The sequence below is a fragment of the Pleurodeles waltl genome, chromosome 9 (genome assembly GCF_031143425.1).
Source record: "Pleurodeles waltl isolate 20211129_DDA chromosome 9, aPleWal1.hap1.20221129, whole genome shotgun sequence".
NCBI lineage: Eukaryota > Metazoa > Chordata > Amphibia > Caudata > Salamandridae > Pleurodeles > Pleurodeles waltl.
The window spans coordinates 31,115,894-31,139,716 of NC_090448.1; the positions used below are offsets into that span (position 1 = coordinate 31,115,894).

General features: G+C 43.2%; 1 protein-coding gene across 1 annotated transcript in view; it reads left to right on the forward strand.

The window, feature by feature from the left end:
- Positions 1-3,204: 3,204 nt before the first annotated feature.
- The window catches only part of QARS1 (glutaminyl-tRNA synthetase 1), a 343,605-nt gene continuing 322,986 nt past the window's right edge, over positions 3,205-23,823 (forward strand). The window contains exon 1 of the mRNA XM_069206197.1: positions 3,205-3,360. Coding sequence (XP_069062298.1) covers positions 3,247-3,360 — 114 coding nt within the window. The 5' untranslated portion in view covers positions 3,205-3,246. The remainder of the gene's footprint in view (positions 3,361-23,823) is intronic.

Sequence of the window (23,823 nt, forward strand, 5' to 3'; positions counted from 1 at the left end):
GTACTCATCTGTGAGTTACAACCTGTTTCACGTAAATAAGGTTATATAGTCATGCGCCAAAGGGCACTGCCAAGAGAACCGTGCATGGGATGAGCATTTCTTTACAGTAAGTAGTGGTCACAGGGCTCAAAGCTACAAACAGTATCACTAGAATAACTTTTGAGGTTGTATCTGGACACAAGACTTTACTAGAACCTTCTGATTTGCTTTGCTTAACATCAGGTTTATTGTTCTATTGAGCTACAGTGAACATAAATCTATAAAGGTTTTTTAAACTCTAGTGCTTGATGGGCATCGACCTTTACTGAGTTATTTGATAGTGCCACACTTTATCTGCATTTCTTAGCCATAACCACTTCCTAAACTAAGCCTTCAACTTCAGAATCTCTTTTGAGCAAAGCAATTGGACTAGGGTCCCTGCAACACTTCTGGTAAACACACATCCTAACGACACACCCACATTTAGGTGGAAAGCGCCTGAATGTTTAACTTAAAAATATTTTATTTTATCTTTTTCTGTCTTAAAGTATTCTCTTCTCTACAATATGTTAATTGGGAATTTATATAATTACCCCCGATTTTTTTCTACATTTCCTTCTTAAAAGTTACACTATGGGAAAACAAGTTACTGCCTTGAGAACCACTAAAAGCCATTGCTAATCTGTGAGGAAAACATCAACAAACAAAAACAAAGTGAATGGGAAATACAAAGAGATAGATAAATGAGCCACTTACATGCTCAGAAATAATCAATTATTTGTAGGAAACTAAAGAAGCCCTGCAACTCGTGGGTGCAAGTTTCAGTTAAACAGACATTTGAGGTGAACAGTATCAGAGTGTAGCTGGTGTTGTAGGGTGCTCTTTAGAAGAGCTGCTCTCCATCTAAACCTAGGAAATACCCAGAGAGCCTTCTTTCCTTTTGTGCATTATTTATGTAGCACTCTAAGCCTGAAAGGGTATTGTTTTTGCTTATACTGGGTGTTCCCTTGTGTCTGGACAAAGCCGTACCTCACTGAAGAAGACTCAAACACCTATCAGTGGTTGCTTTTATTCATTCCAGGTTGGCTTGGATGATATTCTGCCAATCCAAAACTGGAATACTGTGCATGGAAAGGTAAAAGGCTTTTGTCATTTTTCCGCTCGGCATAGATAGCACTAGCTAATCTTATGGTTAAAGAGTTTGCTGTAAAAATGGCAATATACTTTGTCACTTTCTAGCTGAGTGTGATGTATGGCTCTTTACCTATCGCATTTCAAGGACAAAAATGAAATTGATATTTACACAGCACAGTGAATACCCTTGGCGTATCAGGTAGTGGGAGCTGTGAAAAATTACTGCGGCAGCAGGTAAGTACCTGATTTTATGTGTATGTGTATGGAGAGAGAGATTTAACATCAAATGTGAAACATCCACACAGGGTGCATGGCTAAACATGGCTGTGGGTAGGTGATTTAATTATTGCTAGTATCTTTATGAGTGAATTATAGATGTCTGTTTGTTTTAAAATAGTAGGGCTGCGTGTTAGGATCAGATCATGAGAGGTGGTTTGAAGAAGATGAAAATGAATTGTCTTTACAGAGTTCTTACCACCATGGTGTTACTGTTTCAAAGCACTGCTACTTAACAGGTGATATTGCCACTCAGTTTGAGGGTACCCAATTTATCAACATCAGAAAGATGAGGAACTGAGTCAGCAATGCTGGGTGTGAACCAATGACTTGCAAGTAAGACAAAAGAAGTGTGAAAGGCTGAAGAAAAGCAAAAGAAGGAAATGGGGTGATTGGTAATGGGAGAAGAATAAGAGAAGAGGAAAAGCAGAGAGGAAATGAAAAATGGAGAGGCCTACTCCTGATGGTAGGAGAAAGAGAGAGGATGATCAAAAGGTAAGGTGATTCGAAGAAGAGCTGACAGATTGAGTATGAGTGGAGAAGAAAGGCCACAACTATTGCTTTCACACTAATAACTATTTATAGATAGGATGAAGAATACCCCAAGACTAGTGCGGCAGTCTAGTGGCAGATTTTGGCACAATAAACTGCTTAACTCGAAATTAATTTGAATATATGCTGCACGAATCTGTATACATTTTCCCAACTTTCTGTTCAGTTGTATATGTTATGTTGTACCATTCAAAGTACTGTGTGCATTTTTATGAGATTTTTGCTGTTCCTGTGCTTCTATCCCTCATCGAGGGTGTTTCCTATAAAGTAACTTTAAAGTATACGTTACATCCTTTCTTGGGACATGACCAAGATTTACGATTGTTTGATGGCACTTACTGTGCCATCATGACCAATATAAATATTTGGTGTACTAACTGGTCATACGTGAGGAAGCTATGACTAAGGGTCACTTTTACTGCACCTTACTCATTTAATAGAGCATTGATACAGTTATACACTTTTTGTTGAGCCAAACCCCATTCCGTCAGGAGACACTGAATTTTTAAGTCCAAAACAACTTTATTTTTGTTGTCGCTGCTTCAGTGTAGATAAATGGGGAAAATAAATTACTCTGATTCTGTTTTCAAAAGCTCTCTCTTTGCAGATTGAAAATGTTGCCATCTGTGTATCATGTAAGCAATTTGCATGGTACATACATGCCAATAGGCCAGTTTCAGAAGGGAGACCCGCAGCTTTTTGAGCCAAAAATGACTTTATATTGACTGCCTCACAACTGAAATTGCCTCTACTTCAACAGAAGTCAATGGGAAAAAATACACTCTCTTGATTGTGTTTTATAACATCTTAACATCTCTCACTTTCCTGTTCTAATATGTTGGCATGTATGATGGATTGGAGAAAAATGTTATTCCAACTTGGAGAAAGTTTAACTTTTCCCAAAATATCCAAGGGGTGGTATCAAATTAGTAAATAAGCCTCTGGACCGTCTTGAACAAGTTTCACTTTCCTAAAACACTGTAGACAGTGTAGACCATTATTAAGAGTAGTAAATGTGAGCTCTGTGGCCACCACGCCCACTCCTGCGCTGAGCGCCCAACTCCAGGCAAGAGACACAAACTTTCTCAATCAAGTTGGGGGTGTCCGTTCTCTGTTTCAATCACAGCCTCTGACAAACCAGTTATCATCTACGAAATTCATCCTTCCCTCGGTCATAGGCTGCAGAGACTCCTATTTCTTATTCTGATTGGTCAGACTCTTCTACCGCGAACGCCCCTTCGCGAGTGAATGGTTCGTGTTTGTGATTGGCTGAACCTTCCTTTCTTTTTTTTTGCCGGCTGCAAGATGGCGGCGGAGAGCGTGTCCCTGTTCACAGCCATCGGGCTGAGCGAGCAGAAGGCTCGGGAGACGCTCAAGAACGAGGCGCTGAGCGCGCTGCTCCGGGACGCGGTGATTCAGGTACAGCAGGAGGGCGCGATTGGTCATGCTTCTGCCGTCGTGGACCCTGCATCGCTGTCTCGAAATAGAAACCACTGATGGGGAGTTGTCATACGTAATCGTTGCGTCCATCTTGGAATGGGATGGACCTAGTGTGTTGCGTGGGAGGAGTCCATGTTGGAATGGTATAACTCTCAGCTCATGGTCCCTGATGTAACCCATTCAATGGAAAACGGTTGTCATCGGCTTGAGGTTTTCCCCGCGGTAATATTAACGTGCGATTTAAAAAAAAAAAAAAAAAAATACATTTTGTCCTCGTGCTCACTGAAGTTTTTCAAAGTAACCTTGCTTTTTAGGGAAGTGTGCAATGGCATGTTTGATCCCGGGTAAATGACCGGTTTATTTGCCAGCACTTTGAAACGGGCTTAATCGGTGATTTAAATGGGTAGGTACTCAGTACCTGCAGTTCTTTACTTTGCAACCTGTACTTCATTGCAGGGTGCATCATTTTCAACAGGGAAGTACCTGCATTTCTTATTATCAGACATGTCCCCTGGGATAGTGAGTACCTACACTCTTGTATTTCCATTTCAAGCACTGGGCTTATTCAATAAACTCACACCCAGTGCATTTGAGTTTTCATTGCCATAAGTAAATGTGCTCCTGATGCTCCGTTTTCAAGAACCCCTCTTTGCTGCGCCTTCACACCCCTAGACACTGAAAGGTATCAACCATAAAGCGGTCAGTGGGAGAGAAGGCACAATTGCAGAACAATCTGCACAATGTGGGACCGCTGGCCACCCTGCTAGGTTTTCATTGCTGTTATTTATGAAGATGTGCATCCTAGAATGTCCAGGGGGCCAGAGATGTGGAACTATGTGCCAACCCATGTTGGCCCAATCCCAGCTATCTTTTAGGAAAGCAGTAGAAAGGTGACTCTTGTTCTGCAAACTGTCTCCTGTAATTGCAGTTCTGAGTTGTGTTCTTACAACCTGGATGAGGTTATTTCGATAAAAAAAGTAGATGGTTTACAGAGCTAAAAGAACGTAAAGCTGAAATACAGTGACACTGGCAACTATTGTCACAAGATGTGAGTGGCCCGGACCTTGATCTCAGACCATGCACATTAATGCTGTTGTCCAAATCCTAAATTCTGATGTATGAGGTTTAAAATGGCACTCGTTTTTTTCTTCAGTTGGGGTTAGAATGTCAGTAGACTATCTCTTCTAAATTGGCTGAGCACGAACAAAAAGGCTCTGTTCTTGGAGTAGAGTGATACTTAAAGAGTTTGTGTCATTGAGGTACACAAGCAGAAGAGTTTAGGCGATAACCTGTAATTTGACCGCAGATTATGATTTCGTAGTGACTTGCTAGTTGGCAAATGAGGTGTAGGTTCAGCTTGCAGCAGCAGTCAATGAAACTAACTTAAGGCTATCTCACAAAATAGGGAACAATTTGAGCAAAGTGTGGTTGCCTTAACCTTCCTGGAGTCAAAAACTGAATCTCTTGGGAATGCAGTGAAGGCTTCCTTAATAAAGGTGATGGGGTTCCCTTTCCTTGTAGTACTGCAAACTTGAATGTGGCAATCTAGAAATATTTGTTGTCATCAATATTCGGCTACAGTCTCACCATCTTGTTGATATAGTGACGGTGCCCACCGAAAGTCCCTCCTGGTAAATTTAAAGCAAGTGTACTCTGCTGTTTGAGCTGCTCACCCTAAATAAATGCATGCTGATAACTAGGCCAGTAGCTGGAAGGACATTTTTATTCAGCATGATAACAAAAGCACCGAAGCTGCAGGTAGTGGAAAAAAAAACTTTATAGTATAGGAGTTTGATGCTTCAGGGTGGTTTTCGGACATACTGCAGATCAAGCATTAAGGAGTATTATTTTTTTGTGCACTCAGTTGTTTGTCAGTTTTTTTTTTTTTTTTTTTTTTTTTTTTAAGGCGTATAAGGAATCATTGGATGGAGGGCTTTACAAATGTCATTGCTTTCTTTTGGCTTAGGATCAGTTTAGTCTACTTTGCTTTTTCATGCTCCTTGCTGATGTTGATATACACCAAGGTGGTACTTCCTACATTTTCTTCCTTCTTATCACCTAGGGGTTTGCAGGCCCTGGTAATTTTAGCAAGTTCTGTGTATCCACGAGGTCAATAAAGTTAATACCTGGTTAAGTCATATACGTCTGTAACTACCCGTTTTCCAGGGCCTACATAACTGATGAAATATAGAATACATTTTAAAACAAATAATGATTGTTAATCCTACTTGGACAGAGTAGCTGGAACTTGGCAGCACTCTGCCTCCTGCTTTGTGTTTCAGAGTTGTTTAAAGTTTTGTCCATTGTGGGTGCTAGGTTTGAATGATACGCGGTCAGCACAGTGGTAAACCTGTAATTGTGTGTTTTTTTTTTTTTTTGCATCTTGTCAGGCATTGGTGATAGAGGGTGCTTTTATATAGCCAGCTGCCAAGGGGTATACCAGTTGTTAAATTCCCTGAACCTGAGTTATAGACCCAGGGAAAGGGCCTTTAACAACTGGTGTAGAAGAGGCGGGAGAGCTATACAGCTATTAGATGATTCCATAGACTAAGGGTAGAATGTTCTAAATTGAAAAGGGAGAAACAGAAAGACAAATATTGGAATGTTGGAGCTCCGTGCTTATACCAGCCATTATAAGCCTGAAGCTGCTCGATTGTCTTCATTGGAGCTGTCAACATTTCAGTGTTCTAATATAGGTTATTGTCAAGTTAGCTCCTCATTTATAGGGGCATGTCACGCCAAGCTGTTATCACATATGTTTTTCTTTCCTTTTGCACAGTTTGGGTTTTCAGGTTCTCTGTGGTAGTGTGGTTTAAGCGCAGCAGTTTACAACAATTCCTGTGACTTTTTTTTTTTTTTTTTTTTTTTTTTTTTTTGCCTGTCCCACCCCTCCCCCACAATCCGGCTGACACAGTATGTGCTCTCAGTGATGTTATGAAATCCAGCAGGCAATTGCAATCCTATGTGGCTTCCAGATTCGGGTTAATTAGTGATCTACCCTGAACCGTGGAACCTGTTTTCAGTGCAACTCGTGTTGTGCTCAGGAAGTCTCACTAATACCTCTCTCCATGTTCAAGGTGGCTGTTTATAGCTTTGCAGTTGGAACAGAGTTCATGTTTGGTCAAACAGATTGACGTTTAGGCACTCGCCTTCCTGTTAAAGACCTGCTGAAGTTTCGTAATTATGAGTCAGAACGTACTAAACTAAGGCAAGCAAAACTAGATGTTGAAGCATGCATGTGCCTGTGTGTGTAACTGTGGGGCAACAATCTGTACCAGTGATCCTTAACCTGTGGTCCTTGAACCCTTAGGAGTCCTTGATGACTGCTTGGGGGGAGGGGGGGTACACAACTGTCTAGAAAACTAAATAATATTAGTAGATTTATCAAGTATATACGCATAAACTCAAATTGAAAATGTGAACACACTCCAAATATGAAGGAATTTAAAACGGAAGCCTAAATAGGAAGTTGGTATTTTTACCTTGATTTGTGCGAACAGTAAAAGTACAGCAAACAGTAGTTTGAAACATTATAAAATTGGTGGCCCCAGTTGAAGCACTAGCCTGATCTCATAAAAGGGGAGGATACAATAGGAGCAAAAAGACAGAGATACGGTGGATCCTAGCATGTTGGTTTGTCTTTTAGAAATAAACCCAAATTCTGAAGGTGAGGATTTTGAGGTATTATAAGGCAGTGGTTCCCAACCTGTGGTCCGCGGACCCCTGGGGGTCCACGAAGCCTTCTCAGGGGGTCCCCCGAGTGCCTAGAAAATAAAAAAATATTGACAAATTAGGTGCCCAGCTTCCAGTAATGACTCAGGTGGGGGTCCCTGGATTCCCATGATGATTCAGTGGGGGTCCCTGGGTTCCATTAATGTTAAAGTGGGGGTCCACAGAAATCAAAAGGTTGGGAACCACTGTTCTAAGGTGTGGCTGTGTAGCCTTGCAGTAGAATACATCGGCAAAAACTATCTCTGGTCCAGTCAGGCTCGTTTGAACAACCATAATCTCAATTCTCTATAGCTATGGCTTTGAGCAGTAAGGCTTGCACAAAGGAATTTTGTGTAAAGCATTTACCAATACCAAAAATTGAAATATGAAAGCCACACAACACAAAAAGAAATACGAGGCAAATTTATAAAAAATAGATTGTTTTTATGAATTTTTAGAGTTCAAGATAAGAAAAATCCATATGATGTTTGTGGAGATACTGATTTTTAAAGATTTGGCACGTTTTTAATTCAACCGCAAAAAAGTATGGGCCAACTTTCAGTTTGCATACTTTTCAAATGTTTGTAAGGAGTTAGTTGGCTACTCTGGCCTGGCTAGGGCAACCAAATCCAACAGGGTGGTAGTCCGGGGGGGGGGGTTAGGGAGGATCAGTGTGGTAGATTTTGACAGTTACGTGGCCATCAGAGTGTTTTTCAGTCCAGTTCAAAACTTTACAGCAAGACTGGTATAGACTTTAATGGAATTCTATATCTGAGGATACAGGATGGAAAGCTAATCAATGATTCTCTGGTTGGTGTGCTGTCAACGGGGGTTCCTTTGTGGCGCTTCCTCAGTCCACGGGTCGTGTGGGGTGACTTAGGCCACAGAGGTTGGGCCTCCATGAAATCTTCTTTGAGACAGTAGAAAGCCAGCCGCAGCCTGAGGTTCAGGGTGCCATATTTATCGCAGGCAAGTGCCCTTAGGGGACAAAGCGATCATTAGTCCATGGGATACCTGCCCCCCCCCCTTCCCCCCCCCCCCCCACACCTGCTCCCGATAGCGACTTTCTGGCAATGTGTGGTATCTGGTGATCCCAGAATGCACTATTCTGACCACTATGAAGATGTCTGAATCTTTCCTCGAGTAGGAGGAGCTTGGTAGCCTACCCTAGAAGTGTGGCCATCTGGGGGCTACACGCCCACGGGAAAACCGGTTTGGGTACTGGTCTTCCCTCTCTGCCCCATCTACCTGGATAGAGGGCTGCCCTTTGAAGCATGCGTTTTGGGCTAACGCCCTAAGTGGCTTGCTGTGAACGGGGCGTAACACCCCGCCCCGCAGCAGGGAGCTTTTGTTCCTAAGCCTGGGAGTCATTCATTCTATTCCCTAGGTAAGCAAAAAGCTAGCTATCAGTTGGTCAGTGTCTGTGAGGGTACTGGACCAGCTGGGTCAGAGAGGGGCAACCTTTTAAAAGTTGTATTACTTTAGTAGTGACGTTAAATTCGACTTGAGCATCAAATCGGGCACCTTACAGTACCCAGCAAGGTAGTGCCATTCAGAAGTTAGCTTGGCTGAGGGGCCAGCCTGTGACCCTGTGTTAGCCAATGGGACTACCAGCCTGTCCACAGCAAAATGAAAATTTGGAGGTGTTGCTGCTATGAGGCGGTCTGGACCGCTGCTGCTGTGGCGGTCTGACTGCCACATTACGACCCTGGCGGTCGCATCAGGGTACCGCCGTCTCCGCCGGGATCAGTGATCTGCTGGGCTGCCGGCAGGTGCAGGTTGCAGTCAGTCAGGGCGCGCTACACGTAGCGCCGCCCCTGTAGATTTCAACCTGGTTCACCGCCATGAAAAGGCTGGTGTGAACAGGTGCAGGGGGCTACAGGGACCTGTGGCATTAGCAGTGCAGCCCCCCCCCCCCCCTCACCCAGCCCCCTCATAATGCACACTGTCTGCTGTGCAGGCAGTGTGCATTACAAGGGCGCTTATGCCCCCTGCAGGCAGCAGCGTTGCTGCCGGCTCGATTATGAGCTGGCAATAATGCTGCCGCCACTTTCCCGCTGGGCTTTTGGGCAAAAACCTTGGTTTCCATCCATCAGCCTAGTAGGAAAGTCATAATGGGGCCGGCGGGGAGGTCACCACAACCGTGGTGTCCACCCTGTTGGGAGTTTGGAGGACGAGTGTTCCCGTCTGCCACTCATAATTAGGCCCCTAGTTTCTGTAGAAAAGGCATTTTGTGACATGCTTATATTTTTGGCACCAGTTGACGTAGCTTCAAGAAATTTTCCAAAAATTAGACAGTCACGTCAGCTGCTGTCTGGAAAGTTTCGGGGTTAACCGTCAAGCGCGGACCGAGGAAAAAGGAGGGGTCCTGAAATGCTTTTTCCCCCATTCATTTTTCCATAGTGATTTTGAAGACCGATAGCGCCCGAACCACTGGATGGAATTCCACCAAATTTGGGAGCTAACAACCCTCACCAAGCAAAAGCAAAGAAAGTCCTCTTTCTGACGCAGGAGCTGTCAAACAGCTCCCGCTGGCAGAAAGCAGAGTTTTCATCTGTTTCCCTGCACGCAAATATATGTGCAGGGAAAGAGATGAAAACATTGCTCCTTCAAGCAAGGAGCTGCTATTTAAAGCAGGTCCCTGGTTGTGGGAGCACAAGACGTGGGGAGCCGGCTATGACTGCGGATACCTTGACGCTCCCCGCGGTCCTTTCACACCCTCTCTGTTTCATCCCATATTGGGATGGAAAAGAGCATGTGTCCTTAAGGAGTCAGCTGTGGCACAATTATTAATGTCACAGACCCTCACACTGAAAGTTGAAAGTTTGAGTCCAGGTGTGTCTTTGGTCATTTTCCCTACTTTAATTTATTTTCTACTTCAAAAGTTTAAGGTTCATAATAAAATATGAGCTCACTCTTTTTAATTGACAAATAGATTTTTCATTTCAATTAGTCTACAAACATCTCATTCTATGTATCATTCATCAACGCCTAACAAACTCTCTCTCCCTCTCACTTTCTATCTTACAATCTTTGTCCCACTCGCAGACCTGCTCAGACCCTCGTGCGCCCACTCGCAGACCTGCTCAGACACTGACTCGCCCACTCACAGACCCAGACAGATGCTCCCACAGCCACTCTCACACCAAGACAGTAAGACCTTTTCTTACACCCCGGGAAGCAGGCTGTGGCCAACTCCGGACACGCACATCCAAAGGACCATGCGCAGCGTGGAGTTGGGTGGTTAGGGGGCTTGGCAGCAAGGTCTGGCTGCAAGCCCGGCCCCGCGGCCAACTGCCAAAGGCCGTGCGCGGCAGTGATTGGATTAACGTATAGTAATGAAATTACTTTACGTTAAAGCTATAGAAATTCACTGGGAAAAAGAGCTTAATGGGGTGTCATAGTAATGAAATAGAATTAAAAAAAAAAAAAAAAAAGAAATTCACTTAAAAAAAACAAAACCTAAGGTAACAGGACTCGCATTTTAAACGTGCCAAACCATAGAAATTCACCTGTTATAGTTAGTTATCTCAAGTAACTATAACACATGTCCTCACCATGCACTTCTAATTACCCCACAATTTATGGCACTCATGACATCATTGATAATGTCACTGTAACATCTGCAGTAAAATTATTGACCAGATGACTGTGCAGGGCGCGAGTTATACTTACCTTGGGACACAAATTATAGTTACTTGAGATAACTAACTATAAGTGATGAATTTCATGGTTTGGTACATTTAAAATGTGACCCTAACTATAACGTCCCTGTAACCTTTGGTTTTGTAAGTGTGTGTGTATTTATACATATATATATATATATATATATATATATATATATATATATATATATATATATATATAAAAATATATCTCCTACATGACAATATATGGCTTCCTTAGGGGAGTCTATATATAATATAGTTAAGGGGAGTGGTGGCTTTGCCATTAGTTTGAATGGCAAAGTCAGACTGGCAGCGTGATAACTGCCCTTCCAGTCACACACAGGTTGGCACAATGAGGGTGCAGTCCTGGGTGAGCACTCTGCCTTACATGCCCTTGGTACCATATACTAGCGACGTATAAGTAAGTCCGTACCTGGAACTGAGGTCTGATTAGCAGGCCTCTGTGCGCTCTGAGTTGAAAAGCCAGCAGCTGGTGGTCCAGATGGGGGGGCAAGAGTGGCTGGGAAACCAGCAAAAAGCCAGTTTCCTCACATGGAATAACTCCCAACCTTACCAATAAAATTAGGATTTTTGTTTGTGAATTAAAGAAAAAAATTAATAATTTGTGTATTGGTTTGATGTACACTTTTTTCTGTAGTGGTGGAGGTTTGCTCCATAGATTTAAGCAGCAGTCCGCAGTTTCTAGGAGTGATTCATTGGGCATCCGTTGAAGTCAAAAGGTTAAGAACTGCTGATCTATGTCATTAGAGAATGTCTCAAATCAATGATTCATTAAAGAGATAGTAAAAAATCAGGAGCACATGATGTGGGGAAAGCACTTAAGTGTTCATGCACTCTCCTTTCCTTAATGCAATTCTAATAAAACCTCCGTGACCTGTGGTTTATTTTTTTTGTCTTTATTTTTTAAATTTATTGCATGTTTATTTAAAACTGCTGAAAGTAAATTGTAGAATCACACATAACTTAAATTTGCTGCGGCACACCCAAACCGAAGCTTAAAAAACACACCCAAGCAGAAGCTAAAAAAAGCCTCACAGACTACTGTATACTTTGTTGTGTAATCTGCACTATACATTATAAAAGCTAACATTCACTACAATCTATAAATGTTAAAAAAAACAGCATGTTTTTTTTTTTTTTTTTTTTTTTTTTTTTTTGGGGGGGGGGGGGGGTTCTCCTCAAGGAGCAAATTACCGCTTTATTACATTTTGGTATTGCAAGAAGACGAAAATTAGGTTTCAGTAATCTCTTCAGCAGAGGCACACAATATGTACACGCTTATCCCTTTTCACAGCGGAGCCGATAGTATGGATCAATGTTTGTACCGTACCAACCTTTTAAAAATATCAGCAAAGGAACAGATACAGATTAAGGCCCTCATTAGAACATTGGCGGTATAGAGCGCCTACCACTGCGGCGACGGCCACCAAAATACCGTGGCAGCGGCTACCAGCCATCTGCCATATTATGACCGTATCCGGAATTCCACCAGAATGATGGCGGAATTCCGGCTGCGGCCATGGCGGTGGATGGCGGTAAGGTGGCGATGCTGCCTGCAGCAGTGCCACGCCAGTAGACCGCCGCAGACCGCATCATGATGCATGATACGGCCTGGCGGTGTTCTGTTGGCGACGCTGCTGCTGGCAGAAGTGCCCCGTCCCGTCTCCTGCTGGAAGACCTCCCTGAAATCAAGTAAGTTGGGTGCATGGGGAGGGGGGGGTTGGGTGTGTGTTTGATGCCTGTGTGTGGCGTGTGGAATGCGTGTGTGCCTGTTTGTATGTCAGTGTGTATGGATGTATGCATATGTGGGTGTGAATGCGTGTGTTCGATGGTGTGTGCGTGTATGTCGTGGAGGAGGGAGTCTGGAGTGGGGGGGGAGACCAGGGGAGGGGATGGAGGGTGGGAAAGACCCCTATCAGTGACTGGGAAGGGATTTCCTGTCACTGATAGTGCCTACTGCCATGGTTTTCGTGGCGGTAAGGGAGCCACGAAAACCATGGCAGTAGGTGGGGTCATAATCCTGCTGGTGGGGCAGTGACGGCCGCCTGGCTGGAGTCTGAAGTCTCCAGCCCGGCGAATGGAGTGGTACATTGGCGGTTTGGCTATCGTATTCTGGGGAAAGGTACCGCCAGCCTGTTGCAGTACTTCTCTCCAAAATACCGCCAAGGTCCTAATGAGGGCTTAAGTCTTGAGTTTGTGCTTCCCAGCCAGAGACAAAGGAATATTCAAATATTTATGTGGTTGTGTTTGATCATAAACCTCTGAAGTCATCCAAGCATGCTTTGTTTTCAAAACGTTTACTGGGTCTTCCTTATAAAATATCAGTAAAACATATTTGCCCACTTTTTAAATTAAGTTTGTGATAATGACGTATCCCAAAGATCTTCCGACTGCAAGTTAGATAGGATGTTTTTAAAACGCATCTTTCTGGGATTTACATCAGTTGAGCATGAGTTATTTATCCCACACCATATTGGGATTTTTCTAGGACGCTTAGAGATAAGATCATGTGTTAAAGTATATAGGTACCTCGAAGAAACCAGACCTCCTTTTGTGGCCAAAGTTCTAAATGTGCGTAGGCCTGTAGCATTAAGTATCTCAAACAAAATACTATAAGGTGTTGTGCTACGTTGACCGAGCAGGAGAATCTGCCCTCTCATGTAGTGGCACCATGTAACAGAGTGGGCATAGACTTTAGGTGAATTAGTCGTAGGGTGAGAGTTAACCAGGATCCAGACAGCTTAATGGGCAGATTGGCAGAAATAGCAGCTGAAGGCATGGGCCTTAGCTTTTCAGTGTGACCTGGTGTAATTTGTCTCCTCTGTGTTAAAAAAATAATTGCTCAGCTCTTTATAGAGAGAAACATACTTAATTTTAACATTGTCCTAATGCAACTGGCCTTTTTATATGATTTAATGCCTGAAGAAGACCTGGTACCCTCTTTAGTGTTTTCATTATTTATGGATAGCTTATTAATGGAGCAGGATGCTCTCAGTTGTATAAGCGACATCTCTGCGACAGACAACCGTCCCATCTGGTATGACCCTGCAGTCACCATACTGTAGAATTCAGATAGGCTGACCTTCACCTTTTGGGGGAAGCACGTTCGCTTTAATGCTATTCTGATGTCTGCTATAGATTGGTGAGAACCTGGGGGTGCTAGGGTGCACCCCTGCTTTAACCTTGGTTAGTATCAACACGTGAGGGCCCCGAAGTGGCCTTTAGCCAAATATCAGAATAAAATGCCATGATGGCTTTTGACAGCTATGACGTAATATTCTGTCCTACTCATGTTGTCCATAAGTGACGCTCCAGGTATGTCTGAAATCAAATGAATGAGTTCCCTATTTTGCAATTTGTTTTTAATCAGAGAAGCCAAAGTTAACAGTAGAGTTGTTTTCACACCCACAGTATGGCTGAAAACCAGTTTGAAAGAATAGGAGAAGTGTTATGTTTCCAACCCAGGCTTCTCTCTCTTGATTTACGATCTTGGCAAAACAACTTCCCCTCTGTCAAGTAAAACTGAAAGTGGATAGTTTGCAGCTGGGGCATCGCGGCCATTTCTTAGTCAAGCGTGCATGAGCACGCACTAGCTCGCGCGCATTCGCATGCGAGTCTTGTCTTTAGCAGTGGGCTTGGGGCCCTCCTACTGCTTACCATTCATTGGCACCAGTGTCACTCTTCTTTGCTGCCTTCTAATTGGGCAGCGCTTGCTATGCGTCACTTCCTTTTCTTTCTGTGGTGCACGGACCAAGTCCAGATTAATTTGGTTTGATTATTGTCTCTCCTCTGGTCATCTGCTCGCGAATTGTGATTAAGGTACTATATATATATATATATATATATATATATATATATACACATATATACAGGGAGTGCAGAATTATTAGGCAAATGAGTATTTTGACCACATCATCCTCCTTATGCATGTTGTCTTACTCCAAGCTGTATAGGCTCGAAAGCCTACTACCAATTAAGCATATTAGGTGATGTGCATCTCTGTAATGAGAAGGGGTGTGGTCTAATGACATCAACACCCTATATCAGGTGTGCATAATTATTAGGCAACTTCCTTTCCTTTGGCAAAATGGGTCAAAAGAAGGACTTGACAGGCTCAGAAAAGTCAAAAATAGTGAGATATCTTGCAGAGGGATGCAGCACTCTTAAAATTGCAAAGCTTCTGAAGCGTGATCATCGAACAATCAAGCGTTTCATTCAAAATAGTCAACAGGGTCGCAAGAAGCGTGTGGAAAAACCAAGGCGCAAAATAACTGCCCATGAACTGAGAAAAGTCAAGCGTGCAGCTGCCACGATGCCACTTGCCACCAGTTTGGCCATATTTCAGAGCTGCAACATCACTGGAGTGCCCAAAAGCACAAGGTGTGCAATACTCAGAGACATGGCCAAGGTAAGAAAGGCTGAAAGACGACCACCACTGAACAAGACACACAAGCTGAAACGTCAAGACTGGGCCAAGAAATATCTCAAGACTGATTTTTCTAAGGTTTTATGGACTGATGAAATGAGAGTGAGTCTTGATGGGCCAGATGGATGGGCCCGTGGCTGGATTGGTAAAGGGCAGAGAGCTCCAGTCCGACTCGGACGCCATCAAGGTGGAGGTGGAGTACTGGTTTGGGCTGGTATCATCAAAGATGAGCTTGTGGGGCCTTTTCGGGTTGAGGATGGAGTCAAGCTCAACTCCCAGTCCTACTGCCAGTTCCTGGAAGACACCTTCTTCAAGCAGTGGTACAGGAAGAAGTCTGCATCCTTCAAGAAAAACATGATTTTCATGCAGGACAATGCTCCATCACACGCGTCCAAGTACTCCACAGCGTGGCTGGCAAGAAAGGGTATAAAAGAAGGAAATCTAATGACATGGCCTCCTTGTTCACCTGATCTGAACCCCATTGAGAACCTGTGGTCCATCATCAAATGTGAGATTTACAAGGAGGGAAAACAGTACACCTCTCTGAACAGTGTCTGGGAGGCTGTGGTTGCTGCTGCACGCAATGTTGATGGTGAACAGATCAAAACACTGACGGAATCCATGGATGGCAGGCTTTTGAGTGTCCTTGCAAAGAAAGGTGGCTATATTGGTCACTGATTTGTTTTTGTTTTGGAATGTCAGAAATGTATATTTGTGAATGTTGAGATGTTATATTGGTTTCACTGGTAATGATAAATAATTGAAATGGGTATATATTTTTTTTTTGTTAAGTTGCCTAATAATTATGCACAGTGATAGTCACCTGCACACACAGATATCCCCCTAACATAGCTAAAACTAAAAACAAACTAAAAACTACTTCCAAAAATATTCAGTTTTGATATTAATGAGTTTTTTGGGTTCATTGAGAACATGGTTGTTGTTCAATAATAAAATTAATCCTCAAAAATACAACTTGCCTAATAATTCTGCACTCCCTGTGTGTATATATATATATATATATATATATATTTTTTTTTTCAACATTGGCCACATCATAGAGGATTTTTTATCTTCCCATGCTGTCCGTGTCTTCATCCCCGCTCTCCTCTACCCACCCCCCTTGTTTCTTCTTCTCCTCCCTCTCACTGAGCCTCCTGTCCATGTTTATTCTTCCGACAAAAAAGTAAAAAAGCGCCATGAAGCGGCCAACTCTGCCCGCCTCAATGTAATTTTTTTTTTTTTTTTTTTTTTAAATTGTCACATTATTAATCTCATCCCCCACCCCACCCCGACCGGATTGGGTGATGCAGTATGCACTGTCTGTTTATACAATATCTGATAATTGTTTGAACCAGATGCAAATATCCTGAGAGGCCCAAACTCGGTTTTACTAAAGAACAGCTGTTATCTGGATTGTTTCATCCATATGTGCCCGAACTTCGTGACGTGAGAAGGTAGCATATACCATGCTAGTTATGAGCAACTAGTATTGAACAACCTGATAGGGTAATTGGCGCAAGGGGGCGGAGTCAGAGGTGATAGGTGATGCTTGTGGCTTTGAAATTGATCATTGCTTCAGTTTTCAGTAGCTTCGGATCTGTGGCACAATGCTGCAGCCGATTCTAAAAGTTTACCTTTGGCTCAAGCAATCCACACGATAAACAGAACAGTAGATTTGTTAAACCAGTTTTGTTCACTTGCTCAATTCACTTCTCCTCGACCCTTTTGATAAAATATATATATATATATTTTTTTTTTATGGATTACCTTCTGTTTTTCGGATCACGTGCCCCTGTTTCATTCTCGTTTTCTACTGATGCTTTTTATACTCTAATGAAAATTGGCATGGACTTTGGAATTAGTTAACGTTCGCGAAATAAGTAGTTTATTTTGTATGGAAATCAGAGGATTCTCTTCAGTGATGCTGTCTCTCACCTGGAAAGTTCTCAGCTAAGTTTCTACCACTCGCTGAGGTTACGCTTTGGCTGTAAAGACATTTCCGTTCGGAAGCTGGTGCTGTCCTCCGGCTGGACTAGTCGAGGTGCCGGGTGAGCCTGCAGGTTGGATGGATTCATGCTGATCAGTATGTATGCACTTCTTGTTCAGTACAGGAACTGAGGACCATATCAAATACTTGGACGCGCACCAGTATATCCTCCAGGCCATCTAGTACCTTATCTACAAACTATATTTACTTCAGAAGAGGGAATAATGTGTAAACTATGTTTCATAGATCATATCTTCTTCTGAGTAGCATTACTGCTGTTAATCATTCACCTGGAAGCCCTGTTAGGTGTTCTGTTGTTCTATTCTTTGCCAATGTCAAAGGTTCCAGCTTTCAGAAGACTGAACTGCCCTGTTTGTAAATCTGTTCTGTACTAGAACAGGTAAAGCAGAATGTGAAGCCTGCCAACTTCTGAATTCTTCATTAAGAGGAAATGGGTGGGACCAAGCTGTTAATATTCATTCTTGGCTATAGTTAAGACCTTGCGTTGCGCTTTTGGATACTTTGAGTAACAACTTATTAGAGATGCTCACTCTGAATCCAGTACCCCCTTACCCTCGATAGTGATACTATTCAAACGCCTAATCAGGTAGCTTTATATGTGGTATATCGGCAGGTGAAGAGACTATAAACACAGTGGTGTTTATGGAGAGACACATAGGCATAAGGATGCCTCCATGCTCAAACTGTGCAGATAAGAGGCTGGTTGACTCTGTCTGTGATGCCAGTTTTAATCCAGGGTAATACTGGAAGGGTGGCCAGGTCAAGATGGTAGGTCTCACCGCTTCTAGGCAGAAAAGTATATTGAATGTGCTGACCGTCTCGCTCCTCTGTAAATACACTATGGGAATTACTCTGAGTGTTTGCTACTTTTCAGAAAGTGAGTTCAGCTATACCTCTGCAGTTCTACTGCCTCTCTCTCGCTGTTTGTCCTCTGTTCTGGTTCAGTCTTGCTTCATGGACCAGTGATGTTCAAGTCCTACCCAGCACAGGTGCCTGGTTGTAGTGATTTGGGCCAGCCCAATGGGGAGCTTGTCTGCCTCCAGGGAGGGCACTTTTTGGCTTGAATGTTAGTTGTTCTCTTTAGGTCCAGCCTTTCGCTGTAAAAGACCTAGTGTGGGCTTACCAAAAGTGTACAAGGTCTGCAGCCCACCCATTGGTTGGTTTTACTGTCCCTCTTATTGGCTAGCTTTCTGTTCAGTGGCTTTCCTAGTTTCAGTGCGTCCTCCGTCTCTCCACCTATTCCACTCCAATCTACCCTACTCTAATCCACCCAGTGTACCCCACTCCACCCCGTTCCACTCCAGGTTACCTTGCTGTACCCTACTATCCCAAAGTAACCCCAACAATCTACCTCATATACAAGACCTATTCGCTTTGCCAATGCTTGTTCCTTTTGGTTAAACACTCCATGCGGGTGCATGTGTTTTCCAGCCGTCTTCTGTATGTGCTTCACCCCACCCCTGTTGTTGCTCTCTCTCACCAGCGCGCTTCTCACCCCACCCGCTCTTGTGGTGTTAGCCCGTGTGTTTATCCACTTTGTCTCTTGCCGTTTCTCCATTTGCCCCAGTGTTCTCTTCTGTGTTGCTTCTACCCCTGTCTGCCAGGTGGCTTCCCCCCCTTACCCGCCGTGTTGCTTCATCCCTCATGCTGTACCCAAGCCTCAATCTGTTCTTCTGTTTATAATTTTTCAAAGCTCTTTTTGTACTTTTTTTAAATGTACTTGTCCAGCTTAGATGGATAAATGAAAAGAGGAAAAAGCTAGTGGTCCTTTTGCAGGCACACAAACGCATGTTGGATGAATGCACAATCCTACAAAATGACGAGGTGGTCATATTGTGCTTTAAAAAAAAAAAAAATATATATATAATATATACCGATACTGCTCAGCAGTGGCGAAGCTGTACACTATGGCTAAACATTTTTTAGCAAGGCCAATAGGTTTCAAAGGTGTAACCTACTGGCTTTGCCGAAGCTTGTAGTTTATTTGCAGTGCAGTCTTTGTTGGCACTCTGTAGTGAGCGTATCCTGTTGAGCTCTTTGCTTGCGTGGCTTCTTACTCCATTGCAGAGCCAGAAAACCACACTAAAGCAGCTTATCGATTTAACAAGAATGGTCCACCCATACTGCAAACAATTTTCTTTCCAAGACATCTGTTTGCTTTTAAAAGCCTTCCTGAGGATGGTCTAAGAAATATTGTAAATCACAAATTTCGCTTGCTGACATATGGCATCTGGTGTCACCTACCTGGGATGCCAAGAGCAGGAAACTGCCTGATTGTTATCCAGAGAAGTGTGATCCACAGACATGTTCTTCAGCTATGAGGAAATGATGCCTACAGCTGAAGAAGTATTCAGTCTGATGGAAGGGCGGGGAAATAATGGGCTTTGCTCTTAAATGGGCGGTACTTGCCTAGCTGATTTTTAATATAGTGAAACTGCTCCATGATGGAGAGGAAAAGCAGATGGCAACAAAGTGAGTGTTGATTGCAGTTCAGAGTAGCCTCAACCTTTGAGCCAGCAAGAGAGCTCGCAGAAGACAGCTTTGGGTCTCCTGCCCATGGATTCCTAAGTTTACATGAGTGTTAATTTAGGGGAAAGCAGCAGCAACAACAAGTATGCCAAAGGATCTATTTTCCTTAGGGGCTTAATCATCTTAGCAGAAATATGATCTTTAAAGATTATATGGCCACATCACAATCTCGACGAGGGCTGTCTTTTATGGATGATCTTTTCATTCATAGACCAGAATCCTGTCTGCAACAACAGCCTGGATTCATTGGTTGATAACTGACTGCGCTCAGAGTGAAGACACACCTCCTCAAAGGAGGGAGGAGAAGGTAACCTAGAGCATTTGGTGCACTAGAATAAATTTAGATCATGAGAAGATGCAGAATGGGCTCTAAATGCATGTTCTTTGTGTACAGAATAGAAGTGTTTTAGAGTCATACGTGTCTCTACATACGTTGAACTGTTAGAGATGAGACATCTTTGGCTTTTCGTAGTTTGGAGGTCTTCCATTGGATTGACTCAAAGTGGGAATTGATCTGCCCGGGTAGCGGGGTTAGCAACAGGAGTGTTGGGGTAAAGAGACGCATGCAGCAAGGGGAGGTTGTGTTATGATGTACAGAGTAAACATTACCAAAAAATTAAATGTGAAATCTGGATTTGGGGAAGGATACAGAGTTTTCTGACGTGAATTTAGCAATGGTGGCCACAATGTGTTCACTGGTTTAGCTGAAAACATTTATTGTTCACTGGCAGAAAAGGATTTCCTGGTTAATCTTCCAACATGGCTGGCGCAGTTCTTCTGGTGTGGCATCAGTTTGGATAAGGGTACCAGTTTGCCGTGTTTACAGCAATGAGGGATATGGAGGCATAGTGTGTGATTTGTTACTTCTAGCCTTCAGACCTGTATTCTCTTAGTAATAATTCAGGAGTTTGTATACCACTGGAAAAAAACTGTTCTGTATGTGATCAGCTCAAGCAATAGGGGGCAGCGTAATCGCTTGGAGTACTTGGGTGGCCTGCCCAATTTCATCCATGGTTCGTGTCCACCCCACCTCATCTGTTTCCCCTTTATCCAAAGGAAAAGCATCTTATGTGGCATTTGGAAATAACTTTAATGGTGTCTACACAGAGTCAAACATTGTGGGAGTAATATTATTATAATATTTATTAAGTGCACATTCACTTGAGCATTATGGCACCGGCAACAAATCCAGGTGAATGAGGAGAAAGCATTCCAAGCCTTAAATACAATTTCCATACTTCATAAGGGTAGAGAATCCAGAAACGATGATCCGCAGTATTCCAAAAGCATAAACAGACTCATCGAGCGCCTTGTGTGGTGGAGAGAGATGAACGCAAACTGCCTTATTAAATCCTCTAAATATTGAATCAATTCATGACTTCTGTGAAAGTTCATCCTAGATGCTGGTCCCTGCTGCTCGAAAGGATTGTCCATCTGCTCACGCTCTGTAGCTCTTAGGTACTTTAACCAGGGGAGCTGGACTGGAGCAGAGGGTTCTCAATGGGCACTATGGAGTATTGGAGTCTGCCCAGTTTTATAAAGGACTATATGACTAAGACAGGCTAGTTTTTGGGGTACCTTATTTTGCTATGGTGGCCTTGCAATAGTTTTACTGTTGCTAGTGAGGTGCTTAGATTTCTTATGCCACCACCGCACGCTTTGAAGGTTTGGTAAAGTCGTGTTTGTTACACCCATGCGGATAGTTATTGTAATCTACATGTGAAAGAGCACATACCCATACCGCTGACACAAACCTCTTCCTGAGAAGGAAAAAGCCTATTGTTGAAGGGTGTTCTCAAAAGGCGGTATCCAGTGGTCCATACTTTGTGGATTTGGGGGAGAAATGCTAGATGTTGGTTAAATACAACTCCTAAGGTGTTGCCAGGTGTGTGCCCCTCCCTTTGTTGCTGGGACCAGAATTCGGGTGACCTATGTTAAGCAGAAGCATTGAAGACTAGGCACCTCAGTTTTACCTCCAGTGAGATTTAGAAAGTTATTGGCCATCCATTTCGGAAAACCCAGACAACTCCTCAGCACTATCTTGCGTAACAAAGAAATAAAATACTTTTGCTTTACCCTGTTTCAAAGTGATAAAGATAAGGAGATACTTCCCAAAGGCACAGCGGGTATTTAAATGTTCCTGGTGCTCCATAAAACTTATGTAAACTTTTATTTTATTTTTTTAGGTGTCACACTCTTCAATAAAGATATTGACTGTTCTTGTAGTACATACAACAAACTGAATTGTTTCATGACCTCTCAATAATGGGTGTAACTATCGCCCAGCTCAAACTTTGAAGAGTTGAAGGCTGACTCGACCCTGATTCAGATCTGAGCTCTGCAGTTCAGCTGGCCCTCTAGAACAGAGGATCGGTCTGCTTAACTGGCTTAGTAAATAATCTGTGAGCAAAGAAATGTGATGCCAACCAGTTTGTGCCCATATGGGGTTTTTACCTTTGCCTCAAAGCTTGCTAATGATCATTCTTATGTAGATTGTGTACATGGCGTTTACACACCCTGCATCTTCTCTGCTCCACCTTTGCTGCCCCGCCCCAGTTAGGCTACCACAAGAATCTTAAAATAAATACATTCTTCCTTAGTTCCTAATAATGGGTATATGGCACCTGCGTACCTCTGCCCATGCTTCATCTCTGTATATTTAATTGAGACCACACGTGATTGCCATTATTTCATTGGCGAGCTCCCAAACTATTCATCCCACTCCACCCACATACTCACATTTGTAACGTGAGTGCTGGTCAGTTTGCACTCCCCACTAGACTAGTCTGACGACTTGCAACCTTCCAAATCCATTCGGGTGGAAAAGCGAACGTATGCCACAGTGTGTAAGAATTTAAACCAGTCAGAGTTATCAATGACCACAAGAGAGGAGCATGTGTGGTCAGAAGGGACTTGGAATGGGTGGAAGCCTTGGTAGAACTGTGTGTACATCTCTCTCCCTAGCTGTAGATCTCACCTAAGATATTGTCTCCAGTGCAGTAATAGACAGCGCAGGCTTCGGGCCACCCAGGGCTGGCTTTAGGGCTGGTGGTGCCTGGTGCGACAATCATTTTTGGTGTAGTTTCCCCCCCACCCCCAACTCCCCCATGAGCTCCTCCTAGGATTCCCTCACTACCACTGAGAAAAAGTGCCCCCATCCCTCCATGGCAGCGCCCTCGCATGCGCTGACTTTACAAACAAGAATGTATAGCTACCCAAACAAACTCTCTTTAGCAACATCAAGAAATGAGAATCGAAGACTGGGGAAAACATCAAAACATATTTTATGCAGTTTGCAGGCAGCTCTTTCATGAGTTTGTAACACTCACTTTTATATGTTATAGTTGTATCTTATGAAAAAACGTCAGCGGATGTAGTGTCAGATAATGTAACACTGCCCCAATCTGCACACCAGACAACGTAATAAATCAATGGAATTGGTTCCTTGGACCTCCCTCTATTGTCTCCACAGATGTCTCAGTTAATGTAGTTGCACACCCTCACAACTGGTAGATATTATATTAAACCAGAACTGGCTAGTTCGTTTTTTCTTTATGTTATAATATAAATGATCAATCTGTTAATTGAAGACGCACACAGTTAGCGGTCGCTAAATAGACTGACATAGCATGTAACTATACATGTAAAACATTAATCCCATCGACTGTGAAATAATGCATCTTACGGCGTTGTGCCCAATGTCGACCATTAAAACGCATGTAGCTTATCGAAGGTGTTATTAACCAGAATGTGCCATTATGTACACTCTTGCTGTATTTTCAACCACAAAATACAACATCAATAAAAAGATTCACACAAAAAAATAGTTTTATCCCATGAACAGCAGCTACAAAAGAATCTTTTTGACAAAAGCAGTAATCCCCTGAGCTCACCACACAAAACACAGATCTGTGATCTGCACAGTACGCGTTTGTTGCAACAGGCGTAATAACCTTCTACGCTACTTGATGGCGTCAATACTGCCTCTAGAGCAAGGGTACTCACAAACCTTTTCCCAGGGGCCAAAAAGTTTGGTCTGTGACGTGCCTGGGGGCCGCATTGATGTCAGGGCAGTG